We start from the raw sequence: 19,689 nt of genomic DNA on the forward strand, positions 1-19,689 counted from the left end.
ACAGTTCCTCATGTATCTTTTTACACTACACATGTTTACATTACATGTGTCCTCTTTGAAATTCATCTGAAGAATGTAATAATTTATATTTGATATATATGTTTGATAATGTATTATTTGATAATAAGAATGCCTTCTATTTAATTTTTCAAAAGCAGATAACCCTTGAAATAGTTACATTTTCCTCCTCCTTCTTTCACAAGCAAAAACGAGGTAGAGGTAATTAGTATAATCATATGTCACAAATGTTCTCATACACCAAAGGAAGGAAATTATTTACTAGTTCAAAGTTGTTGAGATTAGTTGTCCTTGGACTAAAATAATATTTGTGTATGCTGTCTACCAAATACAGTTGCCTGTATGCTTCCACTTCAAAATCTTATAATTCTTATTAATGATTTGTTCTGCTAATCTTTAATGATGAACATCATTAGTCAGACATTATCCTGAACTCATTTTGCATCTTGGATATTAATGTGTATGTATTTGTCTTTCCATTAATTCTGTGGCAAAAGCATGTTTACCATACTATAAATCTTATCAGTCTTTGAACAAAAGTTACTTAAAACCCTGAAACTGTGTTATTTTGTGATTTTGAGTTGCCACTGTACCTGAGTAGTATCTGTTATTTATTTGCTTGTCTCCTGAGGGTACTGGTAATCCTTAATGATTTACATCCCAGGGTTTCCTTAACCAAAACAATTTTGTAAGGAAACTAAAGCGTTTGTTTTTCAAATGAATGGTTATACTAACTAGAAATCATGGCTCTGCTTTACTGGGCTTAAAACAAAGTATCTCGCATCACTCTAACATCTGGATTTCATTTATTGCTAAGGCAGAATAAAATTGATTTGAAAAGAGTGAAGTGAAATCAGTTTTAATGATAATGATCATTATCTGATTTTTTTTTTTGACTGAAAATTTCCCTCCAAGTCAGGTTCTGTCATGTTTAACTTTGAGTGTGTACCTCATAGGAATAAAAGTTAGAGCAACCCAGTCTATTCCTCTTCTGCCTCTGACTTAAAAAACTACTTACCTAATGAAAAATGGAGTAAGAGACAATCTTCCTTGATATTTCTGTGCAATGGCTCTGTTGGATTTCATATATATATATATATATATATATATATATATACACACACACACACATACACTTGTATACACATGGAATGTGTATATACACAAGTATATATATATATATACACTTGCTTTAATTGCCTGCACTTGTTAAAACGTTTTATTCCTCCAAAAATATAATACACTTGGTCTAGATTTTACAGCTTTTCAAACTGATTATCTAAATTCGGGTGATTCTTTAATTTTTAAAATGCATTTACAAATGGGTTACATCAGAAACAATGTGTCTGAAGTATCTCACGTGTGCATTAAATTTTCCTATAGTGACAACATAACATTACATTTTAAAATTGTCAATCTGTGCAAATTTTCATGCCTGTTTATGTATGCCTTTCAAAAAACTTTTCTTACATTTTGTTGAAATTCTATAGCTATCTGGCAGAACAGATGTCTTGCTCAAACATTACCTCAATGTTTTGATTTTTAAAAAACCTACCTTTTAATTAAAGATGTAAAGAAAGATTTTTTTCAAAGACATTTAAAATTCTTTCAGAGAAGAAGTTTTTCACATATGATAGCTCTATTCCCAATAATCCTAAACGTTACTACTATCAGCACTAAAAAGGAAGAAAAAGATAGTAATGGGAAGAATAGAAATATGAAAAGAGATCTGGAAGTTATAGTTTAAATGATAGACAAACTTCTGGCAGTTGAAGCTCTTGGAGGCTGGCATAATTACCCAAGTTGGAAAGATGGAAAGTGGAAGGAAATGCTACCCCCAGAGATACTTAAGGCCAGATTTGCCAAAGTCCTGGAAAACAAAATGCAGGAAAATCCCCTGAATATGTTGTCAGGGCAATGGCCTAAGTACCTCCAGATAACTTTCCCTTTTCACCATTGATGGGGTAAGAAGGCTCTGAGTCTGGTTTGCTCTCTCACTGATTCCAGTGTGACCTCAGGCAATTTGCTTCACCTGGCTGCCTCTTTCCCCTCTCCTCAGAGAATTTAGAAAATGACACTTGGTGGGACTTAATGTTTATAACCACTTCAAGATTTCAAAGAGAAAGTTATCAAAGATGGACAAAGTATAGTTCCTTGTCACTCTGCATGACGGTAAATGAAAGTTGAAATCTGGAAATAAAGTCCAAACCAGGTTTAATATGTTAGTTTAAGTTTGCATTTACTGTGTTTCCATTTAATTCAATTTGATTCTATGCAATTTCATTCCATGTGTATTTATTAAGGAGCGACGATTACCTTCGGAAAACTTAAAATCCTGGGCCTGCAGAAATTGGTTCACTGGCCATCTTGGAAGGCAAAGGGGTTCCCCTACTTGAAGGACAGAAAAAGAATCTCCCAAATCCCTATGTGGTTCAGCAATTCTATTATATCCAGAGGTGAAGCTCAGTGGGAAAACTGGGAGACAGTACAGTCGATCCATCGGCAAATATTTTTGAGCTCTTAGTTGGTTGCAGATGCTGTTCTAGATGCTGGGGAATTCAGACTGAAATTCAGTCCCAGTCCTGGATGAAACTATGGATGAAACCATGCTCTCTCAGGGCCTTATTTCACAGTTCTGGTAAGGGATATGATGCTATTTCTACTACTGTACTTCATGGTAAGAGAGTGAATGGGAAAGCATCCTGAGTCAAAAATTGATAGACCACTGCTAATAACAATAATAACAAATACAAAGCGAGAGCCTCCTGTATTCCCGCACAGAGTTGAGCATCAATGTACATCACAGTTCTTCAAAACAGCCTTTTCTTTTCCAAATACGAGGAAGCTGAGGCTTAGAAAGCCATGGTAACCAGGGTGGCAGAAGTGGGACACAAACCCAGGCCTGTCTTGATTCCAAAGAGTTATAAGGAGTAATGAAATCTGGTCAGCTGAACATCTGCTCTCATACTCAGTGGTGGCCCTTTTATTCTCTCTTTGCTCAGTTGTTGCTGCCTGTTCTGCAAATAATTAGCAATTTTGTAGGAAATTCCTCACTTTTGTGGGAAGTCCATTGCACTGACCTACAATGAAAAGCTTTTTCCTTCCAAAAGCTCTCAGCTAAGGCATCTGCGTTGCCATCCAGAAAGGACCATCTTAGAGAGCAAAGGGAGGGGTTAAAGGAAAGATTTATTAAGCAGTTACTATGTGCCAGGCACTTGTTTAAAATTTGTTTGAAAAACAAGTGTTTAAAAAATCTCATTTTGGGACTTCCCTGGCGGTCCAGTGGTTAAGGCTCCACGCTTCCACTGCAGGGAGCATAGGTTCGATCCCTGGGAACTAAGGTCTTGCATGCCATGTGGTATGGAAAAAAAAAAAATCTCATTTATTTCTCAGAGAAACTTCAAAAGAGGAGAATATCAAGGTTCAGAAAAGATAAACCATGCATCCAAGGCTGTGTAGAAAATAGTGGCAGAGCTGCGGTTTGAATCCACGTCAAGCTCCTGCCTCTCCCCCGACCTGTGCTGCCTCTGAAACAAGTATACTTACAGTATCTTGCTTGGTCAAATATTTTTATGATTTAAATAAATCAGTGAGGGACTTCCCTGGTGGCGCAGTGGTTAAGAATCCACCTGCCAAAACAGGGGACACGGGTTCGAGCCCTGGTCCGGGAAGATCCCACATGCCGCGGAGCAACTAAGCCCATGCACCACAACTACTGAGCCTGTGCTCTAGAGCCCGCGAGCCGCAACTACTGAGCCCGTGCACCACAACTACTGAAGCCTGCGTGCCTAGAGCCCGTGCTCCGCAACAGGAGAAGACACCTCAATGAGAAGCCCATGCACCGCAACGAAGAGTAGCCCCCGCTCGCCACAACTAGAGAAAGCCCACGTGCAGCAACAAAGACCCAACACAACCAAAATAAACAAATAAATAAATAAACAAACAGTGAAAACCACCACTACTGCAACAGCACAGAATAGATCTTTGCTCAGATATCACCTCCTCAAGACAAAAAGCTTCCCCTGAAGTAGCCAACCTCCCTACCCTACCCCTACAGCTTTATTTTTCTTCGTTGCACTTACCACCTTCTGACGAAGCACAGGGTTATTTGTCTTTATTGTCTGTCCTTCTTACCGGAACATGAGTGTCTAGAGGGTATGCATCTCATCTGACTTGTTACTTTCCATATCCATCGTGCCTAGAACAGTGCCTGAAATAAATAATAAACATTTATTAAATAAATGCATTAAAGCAGGTTTTTAAAGGCAGGGTAGATAGCAAACCTGCAACAGGTTAACAGCACAATGTGGTTTAGTCTCGAAAAGATCACCTTGGTGCAACAAATGCAGTGATTTGAATTAAATTTTTTTTCATAGGTTAAAAGTGATTCCCAACTTAAGAAATCACTACTCGTTATCTAAAATTTGGCTTCAATATAAGGCTTCACTCAAGAACCCCATCAGCATTATTTATTTTATTTATTAGGCATTTTTAATAGTACTTTGTAGATATTTTGTCATTGTAAAAGGAAATGTATCTACTTTAAATATTATTACCTTCTAGAAGCCTAAGGGCAAAGCAGACATTTTAATTTATCTTGCGAAGCTATGAAGTTAGAGAGAGGGTGGAAAGATTGATGAAAAATGAAAAGATCAGAAGAGAGACAACTAAGTTACAAAAATAAAAAAGTGTTAGTTTTATCTATGAAAAAACCCCCCACAAATTACCTGATAACTACTACAAACATCTCAAAATTCAGATAAATAACAATATTTTTATTAACTGTTTGATACACCTGTTTTTCCCTACATTATTTAGTTGAATTCTCTTTGATTTCCTCAAAGACAAAGTTATATGACAATAACTTTGTAATATTTTTTTCCATTAACCTCTAGCATAGTTAATTAATACTAGTTTTTATTATTGATAATTGGCTTGCACACTACATGGTTTATTATCGATAATTGACTTGCACTGTAACATGGTTGCAGGTTTGTGCCCAGAAACATAGGAATTCTGATAAATTCTATTTTTCATGGTAGCCAAAAAAAGCATGGTGCATTTATAATTATATGTGCTGCATCATCTAGCATGTTCCTGAAAGGGGAAAGCTTCACATTTGACTAGGCATCAATAAGAAACTAATTCTTCGCTGGCAATTTTTATATTTAGCTACTGAAAAAGTTTCCACAGACTAATTTGTGGTGCTGTACATGTCAACCTATGTTTCTCCTTTACTACCAAATACAGTGTCAGCACCCTAAAATGGGTTGGTGTTATGGTAAGACCTCTGACCATGCCCTTCAGTGTTTCCACACCAGGCATATGGGCACAACACACGGGGGCAGCGTGCCTGGGAGCTGTTCATTCCTGTGCTGGCGCAGCTGGCAATAACCTGACATGAATGCGACTGAGAACCACATAAATATATTCCACCAAAACCAAGCTGAACAAATCCCCAACTCATCTTCCCTTTAGCTGGATTTCAATAATGCTCCACCACCACTTGGAGGGGAAGTCGGAGTGAAAAAAGACAACAATCTTAACCAAATTCAGTTCAAGTATTTTACTTTGGCAAATTTTACAAAGGCATGTGAACATGTGAACACATTGCTGGTGTTCCTTCCGGGGCCTTGGATGGGAGGGTCCTGAGCTTCTGCTTCATTAACTTCATGACAGATTCTCCTGTAATGGGTTCACATCTACTACACTTCCTAACCTCCATCTTTTTTTTTTGCACTGACAAGGCGTATTTTTGCTCTTCCTCCCACTCTTCCTGCCTTTCAAATAACTGTCTCCTTATCATTTGTGTCTCAGCTCAGAGAAGCTTTTTCTGATCTCCTATGTGTATCACTCCACTCACTCTGCCATGTTACCCTGTTCCTCTCTCTTTTTAGCTCTCATTTCTCTCTGAAGCTATTTTGTTTACTTATTTATTTTCTGGCTTCTCCAGTAAAATATGGGCTCCAAGAGAGCAGGAATTTTGCCTGGAATGCTTACAGCTACACCACCTGAACCTAGAATGAGCATCTGGCACTCATTCATTCAAATGACTTTTGAATGAATGAATGAACTATATGCTTAAAAGTGCATAAATTAGCTTAAGAATATAATTAGCTCAAGAATATAATTTTACCATTTTAATCAAGTTACTCCAACTCTAGTCCCCCATTTCACTGTGCTGGCTGAAAGCCAATGTCAGGTATGGTTAGGGCCCCTTCCTCCCTGGGGTTTGCAAAGGTGTTAGAATTCAACAGAGGAGCAGGTCATCAGTCATTGCCCTCACTGGTCACTGAACTGTCCATGGTCTTGGCCAGCAGTCAGGTCCTAACTGCAGCTTCTGTGACATGCATGTGGCTGAGGAAGGTTGACAGGGATTGGGAGCCCTGCTTTTGGTGTTTGGCCTCCCTCTAAAGACCCTGCAGTCATTTCCCCCAAGGCCTTGCCATTCTTTCCCTGACAGCAGCATGGTGGTCTACCGACCTCTAGTGCCTCCTAGTCAGAACTAACCCCCTCCCTTGCTTTTCTCAAAGGCACTGCTCTGGGACACCTTGCAAAATCATTTCATGGCGTTTCCACCTTACAAAACTGAGAATCACGGCTACCACCTTCTGTTTCTGCTCGGAAAAATCCTTGAGTTAAGGAAATTGTAAGGGTCTGACTACGTTCTTGGAATAGGAAGAAAGTGGGAAATCTGAAGAACAAACAAAATTATCAAAATCTCAAAAGTGATCCTGTCACCTCCATTTTATATATTCTTGTATATTGGAAAGGAAACTAACAGGCAGTTTGGCTGACTGTATGCTGTGGCTCTCTGTTATGGGCTAAATTTTATCCCCCCAAATTCATGCATTGGATTCCTACACACCAGTATCTCAGAATGTGACTGTATTTGGAGATAGGGGCTTTAAAGGTAATTCGGCCTAATGAGGTCATTGGGGTGGTCTTCATCCAATGCTTGGCATCCTTATAAGAAGGGGAGATTAGGATACAGACAGGTACAGAGAGAAGGCCATGTAAAGGCACTTGGAGAAGACAGCCATCTACAAGTCAAGGGGGCAGGCCTCAGAAGGCTCTGCTGACAACTTGATCTCAGACTTCTAGCCTCCAAAGTTGTGGGAAAATAAATTTCTGCTCTTGAAGCCATCCAGTGTGTGGTACTTTGTAATGGAGGCCTCGCAAACTGATATACTCCCTGATGCTGTAAGGTTGGGCAAGGCAGCCACTCTGGGGTTTGTGTAAAAGTAGGAGTTGTTAGTGCGCATTCTTGAGCTCTGCAAGCCTCCGTGATGGAACTTTAAATCACCAGCAGTAGCAACAGTGCTGGTTTCTCCCCAAACCCCATTCAGCCTCAAAGCAAGAGCGGGCACGTAGATGCGCAGGGAAAATGCTTTCAGCAGGGCCTGGGGGTGTCTTCTTTCACACGGCTCCTTATCGCCTTCACTGGAATGCCGCAGAGCCCAACACCACCTGCTCGCATGGCATTTCACTCATGTGCATTCCAGGAAACAACACAAATACTCGAGTGGCAGCAGGCCCTAGCGGGGTCAGCAGATGATGAATTAGTGATTCTCCAATAGTCAGAGTTGCATAACTGTTAAATATGAGTTCACAAATATTTATCCATCGTATCGATTATCTGTATATTTATTTTTTAACACAGAATAAAGTTCTGATATCTGTAACTAATTCCAACCAGCATGTTGCCTCTTGTTGTCTTTGTCTGGGATATTCATTTCTTCTCGTATACACAATCTTATGTTTAATTGTTGTCAGTCATTTTTTGCAGGGAGAAAAATAAGACAATAACAAAATGCATTGTTTCGAAGCTCCAAATTTTAACACTGATTTTGGAGGGTATAATTTAGTGACAGTTCCAAATTATGATTGTACTTATGGAAAAATGGTTTTGTTTGTTTAAAAATATAGAAGCTATCAGGTAAATCTCATCTTTGATAATTCATTGACATTACCTTATATTTTTCCTCAAAAATTATTTTTACTTTTTCTGATGTTTCAGATAATCCAGTACTATCTGAAATGCAAAAAAATGAAATATTTATTAGCAAAAACATAAAGTAGCAAAATGATATAGTCAGCAGACATCATGAGTCATAGCATTGTATTTCATTCCTTGACATTAGAGACAAATGCCCTCCAGTGTTTTGGAAAAATCAGATGCCTAAAACTATTTTTTCTAATATGTTGATTTAACTCCCTCTTCATTGTCCTAAAGTACACACACACATGTACACACAGGCACATACACACACACACACACACCACTTTTATAAAGTATGCTTTTTGAAAATGAAACTTTTAATATGTATTTATCCTACAAGGACTTTAATCCATGTGGTTTCATTTGGTGATTCATTCAAATTTAACTCACATAAATATATTAGCTAATGTTGCAAGAGGCCTGCTACATTTTTTTAAAGTCCTTTTAATAAGCACCAAGTTTTGGTGGCCCAAAAGGGAAGAAAACTTAAGCTTCGTTTAAATACTGAAATCACGGTGCATTTTTTCAGTTTTGGTCATTCCAAATTTCACATAATTTTACAATAATGTTGTGAGATAATAAAAAATATATATTAGTCTTTGCTTCCAGTTCCTGACACAGAGCTCCTAAAACCCTTGTGATTTCCTAAGTGATAAGAACACTAGGAGCAACTCTTGTTCTAATATTGGTCTTTGACCTCTGTTCCTCCACAGAGCTCCTAAAACCCTTGTAATTTCCTGGGTGATAGGAGTGCCTTTGTTCTAATGAGGTGACTCTGGGTGAGCTCCTGGATGGCTCCTGAATGAGGGCTGGTCACCAGAAAGACCAAGCCATGATTAGAAGCTTGGAATTTTCAGCCACGCCCCGCATTCTCCTGAGAAGGGAGAAGAGCTGAAAGTGGAGTTAATGATTGATCACGTGTATGTGATGAACCCTCCATAAAATTCCAAAAGGATGGGGCTCGGAGAGCTTCTGGGTTGGTGAACACATAGAGGTGCTGGGAGAGTGGTGCCCTTGGACAGGCCGTGAGGGCCCCATACCCCTTCCCACACACCTTCTCTTCCCTACTCATCCCTTCCCTCTGAATGTTCATCTGTATTCTTTATCACATCCTTTAATAAATTGGTAAATGTTAAGTAAGCACTTCCCTGAGTTCTGTGAGCTGCTCTGGCAAATTAATCCACCCAAGGAGGGTAGTCTTTGGAACCTCTGATCTATAGTCAGTTGGTCAAAAGCACAAGTGATACCCTAGGATTGCAGCGGGTGTCTGCAGGGTGTGTGAGTGGGGGTGGGAGGCAGTCTTGTGGGACTGAGCCCTTATCTCCTGGTAGATAGTGTCAGGATTTAGCTGAATTCTTGGACACCCTGCTGGCATCCTGAGATTTTCTTGGTGGTGCTGTGGGGTGGTCCCCCTCCCCACAGACCCACATTGGAATTGTGATCAGGAACCAAAAGAAATGTTTCTTCTTTTTGCTGTGATGCTTTATTTTTCTCCAAAATTTAATACATTACTATGTTATTCATACAGAAGAATAACATCTAGGTTTTTGAATAATTAGAAAGAGCTCATAGACATTAGCTCAAAATGGAAAGTAATGATATTTTTGAGTGAAAAACTGAATTAGAAAAATAAAAAAGAGGCATGAGCTAGGCATGGGTGGCCAATGTGAAATTATTGCAGAATAAGTAATTCCCAATGGAATGTTTTTGCATCATAATATGCCTTGACAGTTCATGTTAGGCTCAGAAATCTTAATGTGGTGTCAAAATTGGGAAAGATAGTATAAATATTATTAGCTGAATGAAAAATCAAATGAATGAATGAATGAATGAATGGTAGTGTAAAACAGAGCATCTGATACAGTGTTAACTCATTTAAATGGCACAGAAGTAGAGTTAGTCTAAGAAGATCATTTTCAAAACCACTTAAGTCACAGTTTTTTCCCTTAAGAAAATATTTATTTTCCTCTTGACGTGATTCTTAAATCCCAAATAAAATAAAGAGCAGGCTTATGTGCTTTTTGACCAGGGCTCTGGTTCCATTTCTCTACTAATGTCTAAGTTTCACCCCACTGGGTCTGGGATTTAATTGCATCCTCCTTGCAAGCTACTAAGTTACCCTGTTACTGTTTCATGGATTCTGAAAGCAGATGTGAGACTCTTGGGTAGAGACAAAGAGCTTTATTACTCAGGGTGCAGCAAGCAGCATGAACATCAGCATGTTTACACTGGTTAACCTTGCCTCAAACTCCACAGGGTTGACATGATATGACCCAGATGGATGCTACACACACAGTGGGTTTGCATAACAGCTAAGGAATGCTAAAGTTAATGAGTCCATTGCTTTTATTTTGTTTTTGGCTAACAAACTTGCTCCTTGTCCCAGGTTGAGAAATTACCATATTTCTCAAGATTACTTGCTGCAAACACAACCCTGAGAAATAGCTCAGGAAAAGAAGCATTAGGATCTTGAATTCTGACACCCCTAGAAAGACATATAGGAGCCTAGACACCCATGGAGGACTCTCCCACTACCACCTTGTGGTGGTTTCATCCTTACACTGGCTTCCCCCACTGCTATCAGTATCCATTGGGGGAGGATATTGCCCCTGACAGCTACCTGGAAAAGTCTTGAGCTTCCCTGTGGCTGGACCTTATACGAATTAATCACTGGGACCAGAGGAATGTCCTTGACTTAGGCCTAGGTTTGTACCCATTCCTGAACTAATCTCTGTGTTAAGGAGGAAAAATTACTCTGATTACTCAGATCATCCATGCTGCTGGGGTGGGAAGATCAATTTTACCTACTTAATAGCTACCAACAGGGCTTCCCTGGTGGCGCAGTGGTTAAGAATCTGCCTGCCAATGCAGGGGACACGGGTTCGAGCCCTGGTCCAGGAAGATCCCACATGCCGCGGAGCAACTAAGCCCGTGCGCCTAGAGCCCGTGCTCCGCAACAAGAGAAGCCACCGCGATGAGAAGCCCGTGCACCACAACCAAGAGTAGCCCCTGCTCGCCGCAACTAGAGAAAGCCGGTGCACAGCAATGAAGATCCAACGCAGCCAAAAATTAAAAAATAAAAAAAAGCTACCAATGGGGAAGAGGCAAAATGTGAGGAGGCAACAATTACCTGTCTCACATGGTCTCTAAGTGGTATAATTCAAAAATTTTGCTCTACTTCAGGTTTTTCCAAGTCAAATGAAGTGGAGAGAAAGAAAAGAAAACTCTTTGGCTCTCTTTTCTATGCCTTTATTCTGGGAAATCTTATCTATTTTTTCATTGTACTCATATTAATGGACCATCAGTTAAGGGTCAAAGACTGTATTAGACTTGGGGATACAATTCTCAAAAAGTCAGAAATGACCCCTAAACTCACAGGCAAATAATCTAGTGAGGGATTCATTTTAAGAGACCATTAGGATGAGAGGGAAAAATACAGAGTGATGGTAGCACATAGGGGGAGCGCTTACCTGGACATTGAGTGGGAAGGTTAGGAAAACCTTCCTGGAGAATATGATATCTAAATCCGAAGCCAGAAGCATGAGCAGGAATTATCAGGTGATCTGTGTGTGGGTGAGGACTAGATAGCTTGGAAGAATGCCTTTGCAGATGGAAAAACAAAGCAAGTTAGAGAAACTAAATGTAGTTCTGTTTGACTGAATCAGAAAATTCAAGGTGAGAGATGAGGTGGGAGAAGTGAGGAGTGGGAGGGAGAAAATGTTATCTATGTAAAGGAGTTTTGACTTTTCTGAGAAACCTTGAAGCCTTTCAACAGAGAGAAAACAAGGTAGATACTGCATTTCAGAAATTTCACACTGGCTATTAGAGTGAAAAGTGAATTGAGAAAAAAAAAAAAGTGAATTGAGGGTAGAAACGAGGCTGAGACAGAGAGATTAGTTAGGAGACTGTTGTAATCCAGCACAGAGATAGAAGTAATCATACCAGTGAAAACGGGATGAAGGGGCAAATTTGCAATCTATTTAGAAGTTGGATCCATAGGTCTTAATAAGTAATTGGAAGCATGAGAAGAGCATAAGGAAAAACATAAGGCCTGGAGATAGGATAGCAATAAGAACAGATTTTTTTTTTTTTTTTTTTTTTTGGTTTAAAATGGCACATTAACATTTCTGCCCCAAAGGGGGAGGCACTTTCCCTTTTTTAAAAAAATAAATTCATTTATTTTATTTTTATTTATTTTTGGCTGCGTTGGGTCCTTATTTTTGGCACGGGCTTTCTCTAGTTGCGGTGAGCGGGGGCTACTCTTCATTGCAGTGCACGGGCTTCTCAGTGCAGTGGCTTCTCTTGTTTTGGATCACGGGCTCCAGGCGCGTGGGCTCCAGTAGTTGTGGTGCACGGGCCCAGCCGCTCCGCGGCACGTGGGATCCCCCTGGACCAGGGTTCGAACCCGTGTCCCCTGCGTTGGCAGGCGGATTCCTAACCACTGCGCCACCAGGGAAGCCCTGAACAGATATTTTTAATTCAGACAAGCAAAGGTTCAGATCCTGACTCTGCACTTAGCATCCAAGCCTGAGTTAATTACCAGCAAAAGGGAGACATTGATAACTACCTAGCATGGCTGCTTTGAGGATAAATATACAAAGAAATATTATAAAATACTATATGGCAAGTTCCTAACACAGAATAAATCTTTAATGAAGTATAGCAATATATCAGTTCCTGTTTCTCTGTCTGAAAGAACTGGTTGGATGGAGAAGCTATTCATTGAGTGCAGCAGTCAGGAGCATGCTGGCTTCAAGTAACAATAAACTAGACCTACAGCAGTTTAAAAAAGTATGGGTTATTTTTCTTGCACAATAAGAGAACTGGAGGTGGATAGCTATTGGCATTAATTCAGTCGGAACTGGAGTCTTTGCTGTTATTCTTGGCTTTACCTCATGGTCACAATATGGCTGCCCCAGTTTTAGTCTCCTGTGTCACATTTACATTTAAGTCAGGGTTGAAGGGAACCATGCATAAGAGAAAGGTAATGGGTTAGTCAATTTTCCTGAGATGGGGAACATAGGAGGAGAGAAGACAGAAGTTTGGGAAGAAATAATGAACTTGATTTTGAATATATTGAGTTTTAGGTGTCTTGATATATTCACATAGAAAGAGGTATAATAGGCAGTTAGATATACTGGCCTGGAGTTAAGGAAAGATATCTGGGATTGAGGGGGAAAGTTAAATTCTGTGGGGTGAATGAGAGAACCCATAGAAAGGGTCTACAGTGAGAAAAGATGAGGACCAGGACGTAGCCCTGGCACAGAACACCAACATTTAATGGATGAGTAGAGGCCAAGAACTGCCAAAGGCAAGAGTGGTTAGAGAGGCAAGAGCAGAGCCAAGAGCATGCTATGTCCTGGAAACCTAAGAGAGAAAACAGTTAAGGAGGACGAGTTCAGTAATATTAAATGCTACACAAAAGCAAGAAGGTAATAAGTGACCTTGCTGAGAGCTTTTCCTTTTGTGGGGACAGAAGCTAGACTGGAGTGGGTGACGAGTGGAAGTGACAGGAGAAAGCAGAACGAACAAATGTAAAAAGTTCTTTTCTTTTTCTTTTGTTCTCAGAGTTCATACTTTAGGATGTCACTTGTAAAATTCTTTTTTTTCAAAGAAAGATTTTTGGTAAAGTCAATTCACCTTTCTGAAGAGAAGAAACCTTGGGATGAGAATCTGGTCATCATGACCTTCAAAGGGTCTCTTCTGGAGCCACCAGTCTCTGATTACATGGTCTTTCTTACTCCAGTGGTGAGGCACAAGTAAAATTATGTGACACATTTGGCTTCTGGGAGCAGGGCTGTGTAAATGTTCCTTGTATGATGCTTCCTAGTACTGAAACAGGCAGAGTCTGGAAGTCACTGGTCTGGTGCCACATGTAACACAAACTAACTTTCCCAGGCTCTTCTTTATTTAGTGTGTTTTTATGTGGATGAATGTCATGGAAAATAAAAGTATTATGGGAAAATAAAAATGTTCCATTTGTGCAATTTTTGGTAGGTCATATTCAGATTTAAAACATTAAACTATTTTGGGCCACATATAAAATCAACTTTTATATTGGACCACCCAGACTCAGCACACTAGATGAAAGACTAAAAATAAGAAACTTGTTGGTGACATCGTATTCAGTTGGCTGACTATTCAGGTTTAAGAAGTTTCCTTCCTGTTGAAGAAGGAAGAAAATGAAACACTTATTTAAATTTAAAATACTCCAAACCAGGCAATAGATGTAGTTATAAGAATGTAGCTTCCAGGGGGAAATAGTCTCTCCCTCTCTCTTTCTATCTGTCTCTCTTCTCCTCTTTCTTCTAAACTATATAAGCACCAGTTCAGAAAAGCACTTTTCAGAGTACAAGGTTTTTGTGTTTTAAAAATAAATGTTTTGCTTTCTTTTATTTCCTGCAGATTAGTTCTGCAGGCTACAGACAGCAAAAGCTAAGAAAAATAATAATTTAACCCAATTAAACTTCTTTTTGTCTGTGTCAGTCATCAATGTGGTGATTCTCAAAACATTTATTTGAGAGAATCTAATCCTCTAGTAGTTCACTTCTCAGAGCTCGTATTTTAGGATGTCACTTGCGGCCTGGAGATTAAAACCTTCATCTGTCCTCTACTATTTATAGAATTATTAAATGAAAGTTTTCCTATTATCCTTTCTTTTAAGGGTTGGGTTCTCTAGTTAGAGCTAGAGAACTTTCGTTCCCCTCCCCGCCCCGCATCTTGCCCCCAATGGGGGACATCTTCCTCTGTGTGAGGCTCTTGCCGTTCCTGAAGGTGGGCTGAGCAAAGGGAGCGTGACGCAAGAGTGGGCCGTGTGCTTGATGCGTCTAGCGCCTCTGCCGCCTTGTGAATGATCCCATTAGCAGCGCAAATTCGAAGCGGCGGCCGGGGCAGCAGCGGCTGCTGCGGCGGAGGCTCTGCGCGCCCCAGTCCTGCCTCCCTAGCGGGAGCCCGAAGCTCACTGCATAGCCTCAACCGCACCCAGGCTTCGTCCGTCTTTTCAAGCTCTTCATGTTACCCAGCTAAAAGAAGAAAATGGGCACCGGGGATTTCATCTGCATTTCCATGACCGGAGGGGCGCCCTGGGGGTTCAGATTGCAAGGTGGCAAGGAGCAGCAGCAGCCCTTACAAGTCGCTAAGGTAGGACCATCGAAGATGGGTTATCACGGTTCTGGGCTGGGAAGGAAGGAATGAAAGCAACCTGTGGATGGTTTTTCAAGTTCTGATTCAGAAGTCTATATATTAGTTTGATTTTGATGCTGACATTGAATCTTTCTAGGGTGTGGGTTTTTTGTTTTGTTTTTACCAAAGAAACTTTGGAGAGTAACATATAGCACATATGTAATTAATCAGCCGTTAATGGGGAAAAAAGCGTGCTATATTTTATCAGCTGAACAAAAGCCTAGGTAATTAGCTTCTTCTCCGGCATCCAGCAAGACACTTGGGAACGTTTCTTCTAGGCAATATTAGAATCTACAGTTGTTATTGTTTCATGTCACTTTACTTGGCTCTGGCACAGGAGAAGGGCTCAGCTCAGCATAACCAATTGGCTTGGCTATATTGGGGCCTCATAAAGTATTGGTAATGACATTTATTATACAGCATTTATGAGAAGCCCAATTTGGGGCAATAATTTAAAAAAAAATATGATGAAGATGCCATAAAATCTATTTGAAAGAATACTCTCTTAAGGATTTGGCTAATAAATGCAAAAATCCAAGTACTCTGTTCTATCATGTGCATTCGTCTGGTTAAGTGCTCAAAATAAAATTCAAAGACACTGGAAATATATTTTAAGTAACTTAGAGGTAACTTTGAAATGCATCTAATAATGATTTAAAATATTTAAGATGTTTTTGTTTCCATTAGATTGCTTTTTTTCTTAGCTCAATATGCTTACCAGTTTGCTTGAGGGGATCTGACATTGTCTAATTGTGATTCAGCTGAAACAAATTTTAAAATACATGAAAATAAGCAGACTTTCACCTGATTGTAATACTAAATTGAAGTACTATAGGAAAGAACATGTTTAATTTCCTGTTTTATACTTACATTAAAAATGTATCTAGATCCTTATGGACCACTGGCCTTTGTAGTTATTCTTCTTTCCCTTTGGCTTTTTTTTTTTCTTAATGTTCACTGTGAAAAAAGGAGTTTCTTTGAAATTTTCTGCACCCAGGCTTCCATAGGAAAATCCTTTCATAATGCGATGGTGGAATCCTGCCACCTAGTGAAAATTTCAAACATCAGGAATGAAGCATAAAACGGGAGAAAGGAGAAATTTGTAGAACTGAAAAGTTTCTCAGAGATTTCCATTTCAACCTGCTAATTTTAGATGAGGAAAGAACCCTGAGAGGTTAAGTAACTTGCCTCCGGTCTTTGGTCTTTGGCTTGGAACTGGCAGAGTGATTAAAGGGTACGGAAAGGTGGTTGGTTTCACTGTGTTTCTTTAGGAGTCAATGGCAGGCAACATCAGACAAAATATTAATGTCTAATTCAGCGTATGTAGAATTCATGAGACTGAAGTGGATTTGTCCCGGGTCTAGAATAGCCGTCGGCTGGCTCCCGTTACTGAGATTTGGGTCCTAATTCCAGCTCTGATCTAACTTGCAGCCGGGCCTGAGACAGATCACCCTTCCGGATTCATCTGATGTGTGTGTGTTTGCGTATGTGTGTTTGCGTGTGTGTGTAGAGAGAGAGAGAGAGACAAATATTTTGAGTGGGGTGGGAAAGGAGAGAAGTACGGTGGAAACTGGACTCTACCATTAGTGAGGTTCTATGTTGCTCGAGTTTTCTACAGCCCTATTAGTGTACAATTTTAGAATCATTTGCCTACCAGTTAAAATGTGGGGACAGGAGTGGCTAGAAGCTGTGATTTCTGGTGGCTCTTTCATAGCCAGACCTACAGAATAGAATGGGTTCTCCTGACTTCTTGATGTGCTTATTTCAAAGTGGAACCGCTGTGTGATTTTTTGAAGAACTGAAGCAAATTGCTAGTGAAGGGTGTTTTGGAGGCGTTCCTCTGCTGATAGCATCTCTATTACCAGGATTCAAAGAGGCTATTAGTCTGTATGAGGGTCAAGAAATTTAGTCCTGCTCTCCCTCTCTCTTTCCTAAAATACCCAGGAAATACATTTTTGGTTTTAAAAAGATCATTATATTAAAGCATCGGGATGTTCGCTTTAATTTTTTAGTTTGTTTTGCTATAAAGTTACTGATTTTAAAATATCATTATGAAAGCACCTGGATGTTTGCCTTAATTATTGTGTGTGTGTGTGTGTGTGTGTGTGTGTAAAAGAGAGAGAGAGAGAGACGATAATCTATAGTTTTTTCCCACATGTAAAAGTGACCAGAGAGTCTTCTAAAGAAGGTGTAATTTCTAAATTTCTATGGCAATGCCCACTTTTCTTGGTCTGGTTTTATATTTAATTAAAACTTATTATATTTAAGTTCTTATTACTAGCATTATTTGTTCCCAAAAACCCTTGGAACAAAGTGCTTGTCAATTTCTACATTATCAAGGCCATGGCCTCACTGGAATCACTGTTTTTCACTCAAAACATTGTCAACTGAATTCTATTAAAGGTCTCTCATTGAGATCAAGGTGAAGTGTATGTTGCTTGGCATAGATTTTCTTCTTTTCCAAGGACTGGTGAAAACTTATTAGAGCCAAGTTACCTCCAAGTAGGAGGATAAAGAGAAAAGAGACAGAAAGGTTGAGTAGGGGATGGTTGCTGGCAAACAAAATGCTCACAGTTTTGAAGAACATGCAAAAGAATAGTTTGGAAACTGAAGAGAATATTTTCAAAAAAAAAGAAATTTTCACACAGTGCTTAAATCATGCCCCTTAAAATGGGTATGCTACAAAGCAGCTCTTTAGATAACAACAAATTTTTGGCTTGTTGTAAATATCTAGTGTTTAGATTTTCAATAATTCTATATAGAATGAAAATCTAGCAAGCTGAAATAGCAAAAGAAAAACTAGTCTAATATTTTTAGAAAAAAGTAATTCTAATATTAAGAATGATCAGAAATTTAATAGCTTTATAATTCCCAGTAAATATCCTTCTAGTGACATGTTTAGTCATTTTTGAAAGATGTTCAAATGTTTTTACTATTTGGCTCGCTGGCTGAACTGTAGGTGAACCCCAACTTTTAAAGATCACTAACAAATATTAATAATAAAAATTTTCATTGACATTGAAGCCCAAGGCCATAAAATTCTGCTTTGTTTTCAAGATAAATTGAATTTCTAAAAGGCCCTAAATAATCAATAACATTGCCCTGGTTTTTAAATGTTTATATATCTTTTAGTTTATGTTCTAAATATATGTGGTGAGAAGCAAACATTTCTAACACAGAGTCATAAAACAGTACTCTTGCAAGGTATATTTCCAAGACATCATCCACAGAAACAAATTTATTCAGACATAATTACAACATAAAACCCCACTGTGTCTGTGCAGATGTTCTTATGAAAAGTATGTTAGCACTTTTATTTTACAAAACTCTCTTATTTGGAACATCTACTTACATGGCTATGTCCCTGGACATACTCTTGGAAAATCGCTTTGGAAAATCTCCACATAAAGAAATGGGGAGGGCTTCCCTGGTGGCGCAGTGGTTGAGAATCTGCCTGCCAATGCAGGGGACACGGGTTCGAGCCCTGGTCTGGGAAAATCCCACATGCCGCGGAGCGGCTAGGCTCGTGAGCCACAACTACTGAGCCTGCGCGTCTGGAGCCTGTGCTCCGCAACAAGAGAGGCCACGATAGTGAGAGGCCCACGCACCGCGATGAAGAGTGGCCCCCGCTTGCCGCAACTGGAGAAAGCCCTTGCACAGAAACGAAAACCCAACACAGCCAAAAATAAATAAAATAAATTTAAAAAAATTAAAAAAATAAAAAGAAATGGGGAGAAATTTTTGTTTTGCAATCAAATCTTATGAATGATTCAGAAATCACTCACATTTTGAGAATAATGAACAAAAAATGTTTAGACTGTTTATTCTTTACATGTTTTAATGGTTAGAAATGGGGGACTTCCCTGGTGGTGCAGTGATTAAGAATCGGTCTGCCAATGCAGGGCACACGGGGTCGAGCCCTGGTCCCGGAAGATCCCACATGCCGCGGAGTAACTAAGCCCGTCGCACCACAACTACTGAGCCTGCGCTCTAGAGCCCGTGAACCACAACTACTGAAGCCCGCGTGCCTAGAGCCCGTGCTCTGCAACAAGAGAAGCCAGCGCAATGAGAAGTCCATGCACTGCAACAAAGAGTAGCCCCCCTAGCCACAACTAGAGAAAGACCGCACACAGCAACGAAGACCCAATGCAGCCAAAAATAAATAAATAAATTTATTTAAAAAAAAGAAATGGAAGCTTTCTTCAAAAGTATAGACTATGGTACTTACTAAAATGAATTTTAATTCAGTTTCAAATAACTTTATTAAAATTTAGATGACAAATTACAATCATCCATTTTGTGAGGCAAGGTGGATTTAATGATTCTCATCTATTATTGTATATCCTCTCTTTAAACGTTTGAATAAATGTATTTAGGCAAAGCACATTCAAATACATAATTCATATCCCTTAGTGACATCAGTGAGGTATCTAAAATGTTTCAGATAGAATAATTCAAGAAACATAGCTATTTCTAAAGGGAAAAAT

At 39.4% G+C, this 19,689-nt stretch overlaps 1 protein-coding gene across 3 annotated transcripts in view; it reads left to right on the forward strand.

Annotated features, from left to right (window-relative positions):
* The first annotated feature begins 14,411 nt into the window (after positions 1-14,411).
* The window catches only part of SYNPO2 (synaptopodin 2), a 174,480-nt gene continuing 169,202 nt past the window's right edge, over positions 14,412-19,689 (forward strand). The window contains exon 1 of one of the 3 annotated variants that reach the window (XM_082389615.1): positions 14,412-15,160. In XM_082389615.1, coding sequence (XP_082245741.1) covers positions 15,056-15,160 — 105 coding nt within the window. In that variant the 5' untranslated portion in view covers positions 14,412-15,055. The remainder of the gene's footprint in view (positions 15,161-19,689) is intronic. The other 2 variants (XM_082389614.1, XM_082389613.1) reach the window with 2 other exon arrangements.

This window comes from Balaenoptera borealis (genome assembly GCF_965194805.1).
Source record: "Balaenoptera borealis genome assembly, chromosome: 4".
Taxonomy (NCBI): Eukaryota; Metazoa; Chordata; class Mammalia; order Artiodactyla; family Balaenopteridae; genus Balaenoptera; species Balaenoptera borealis.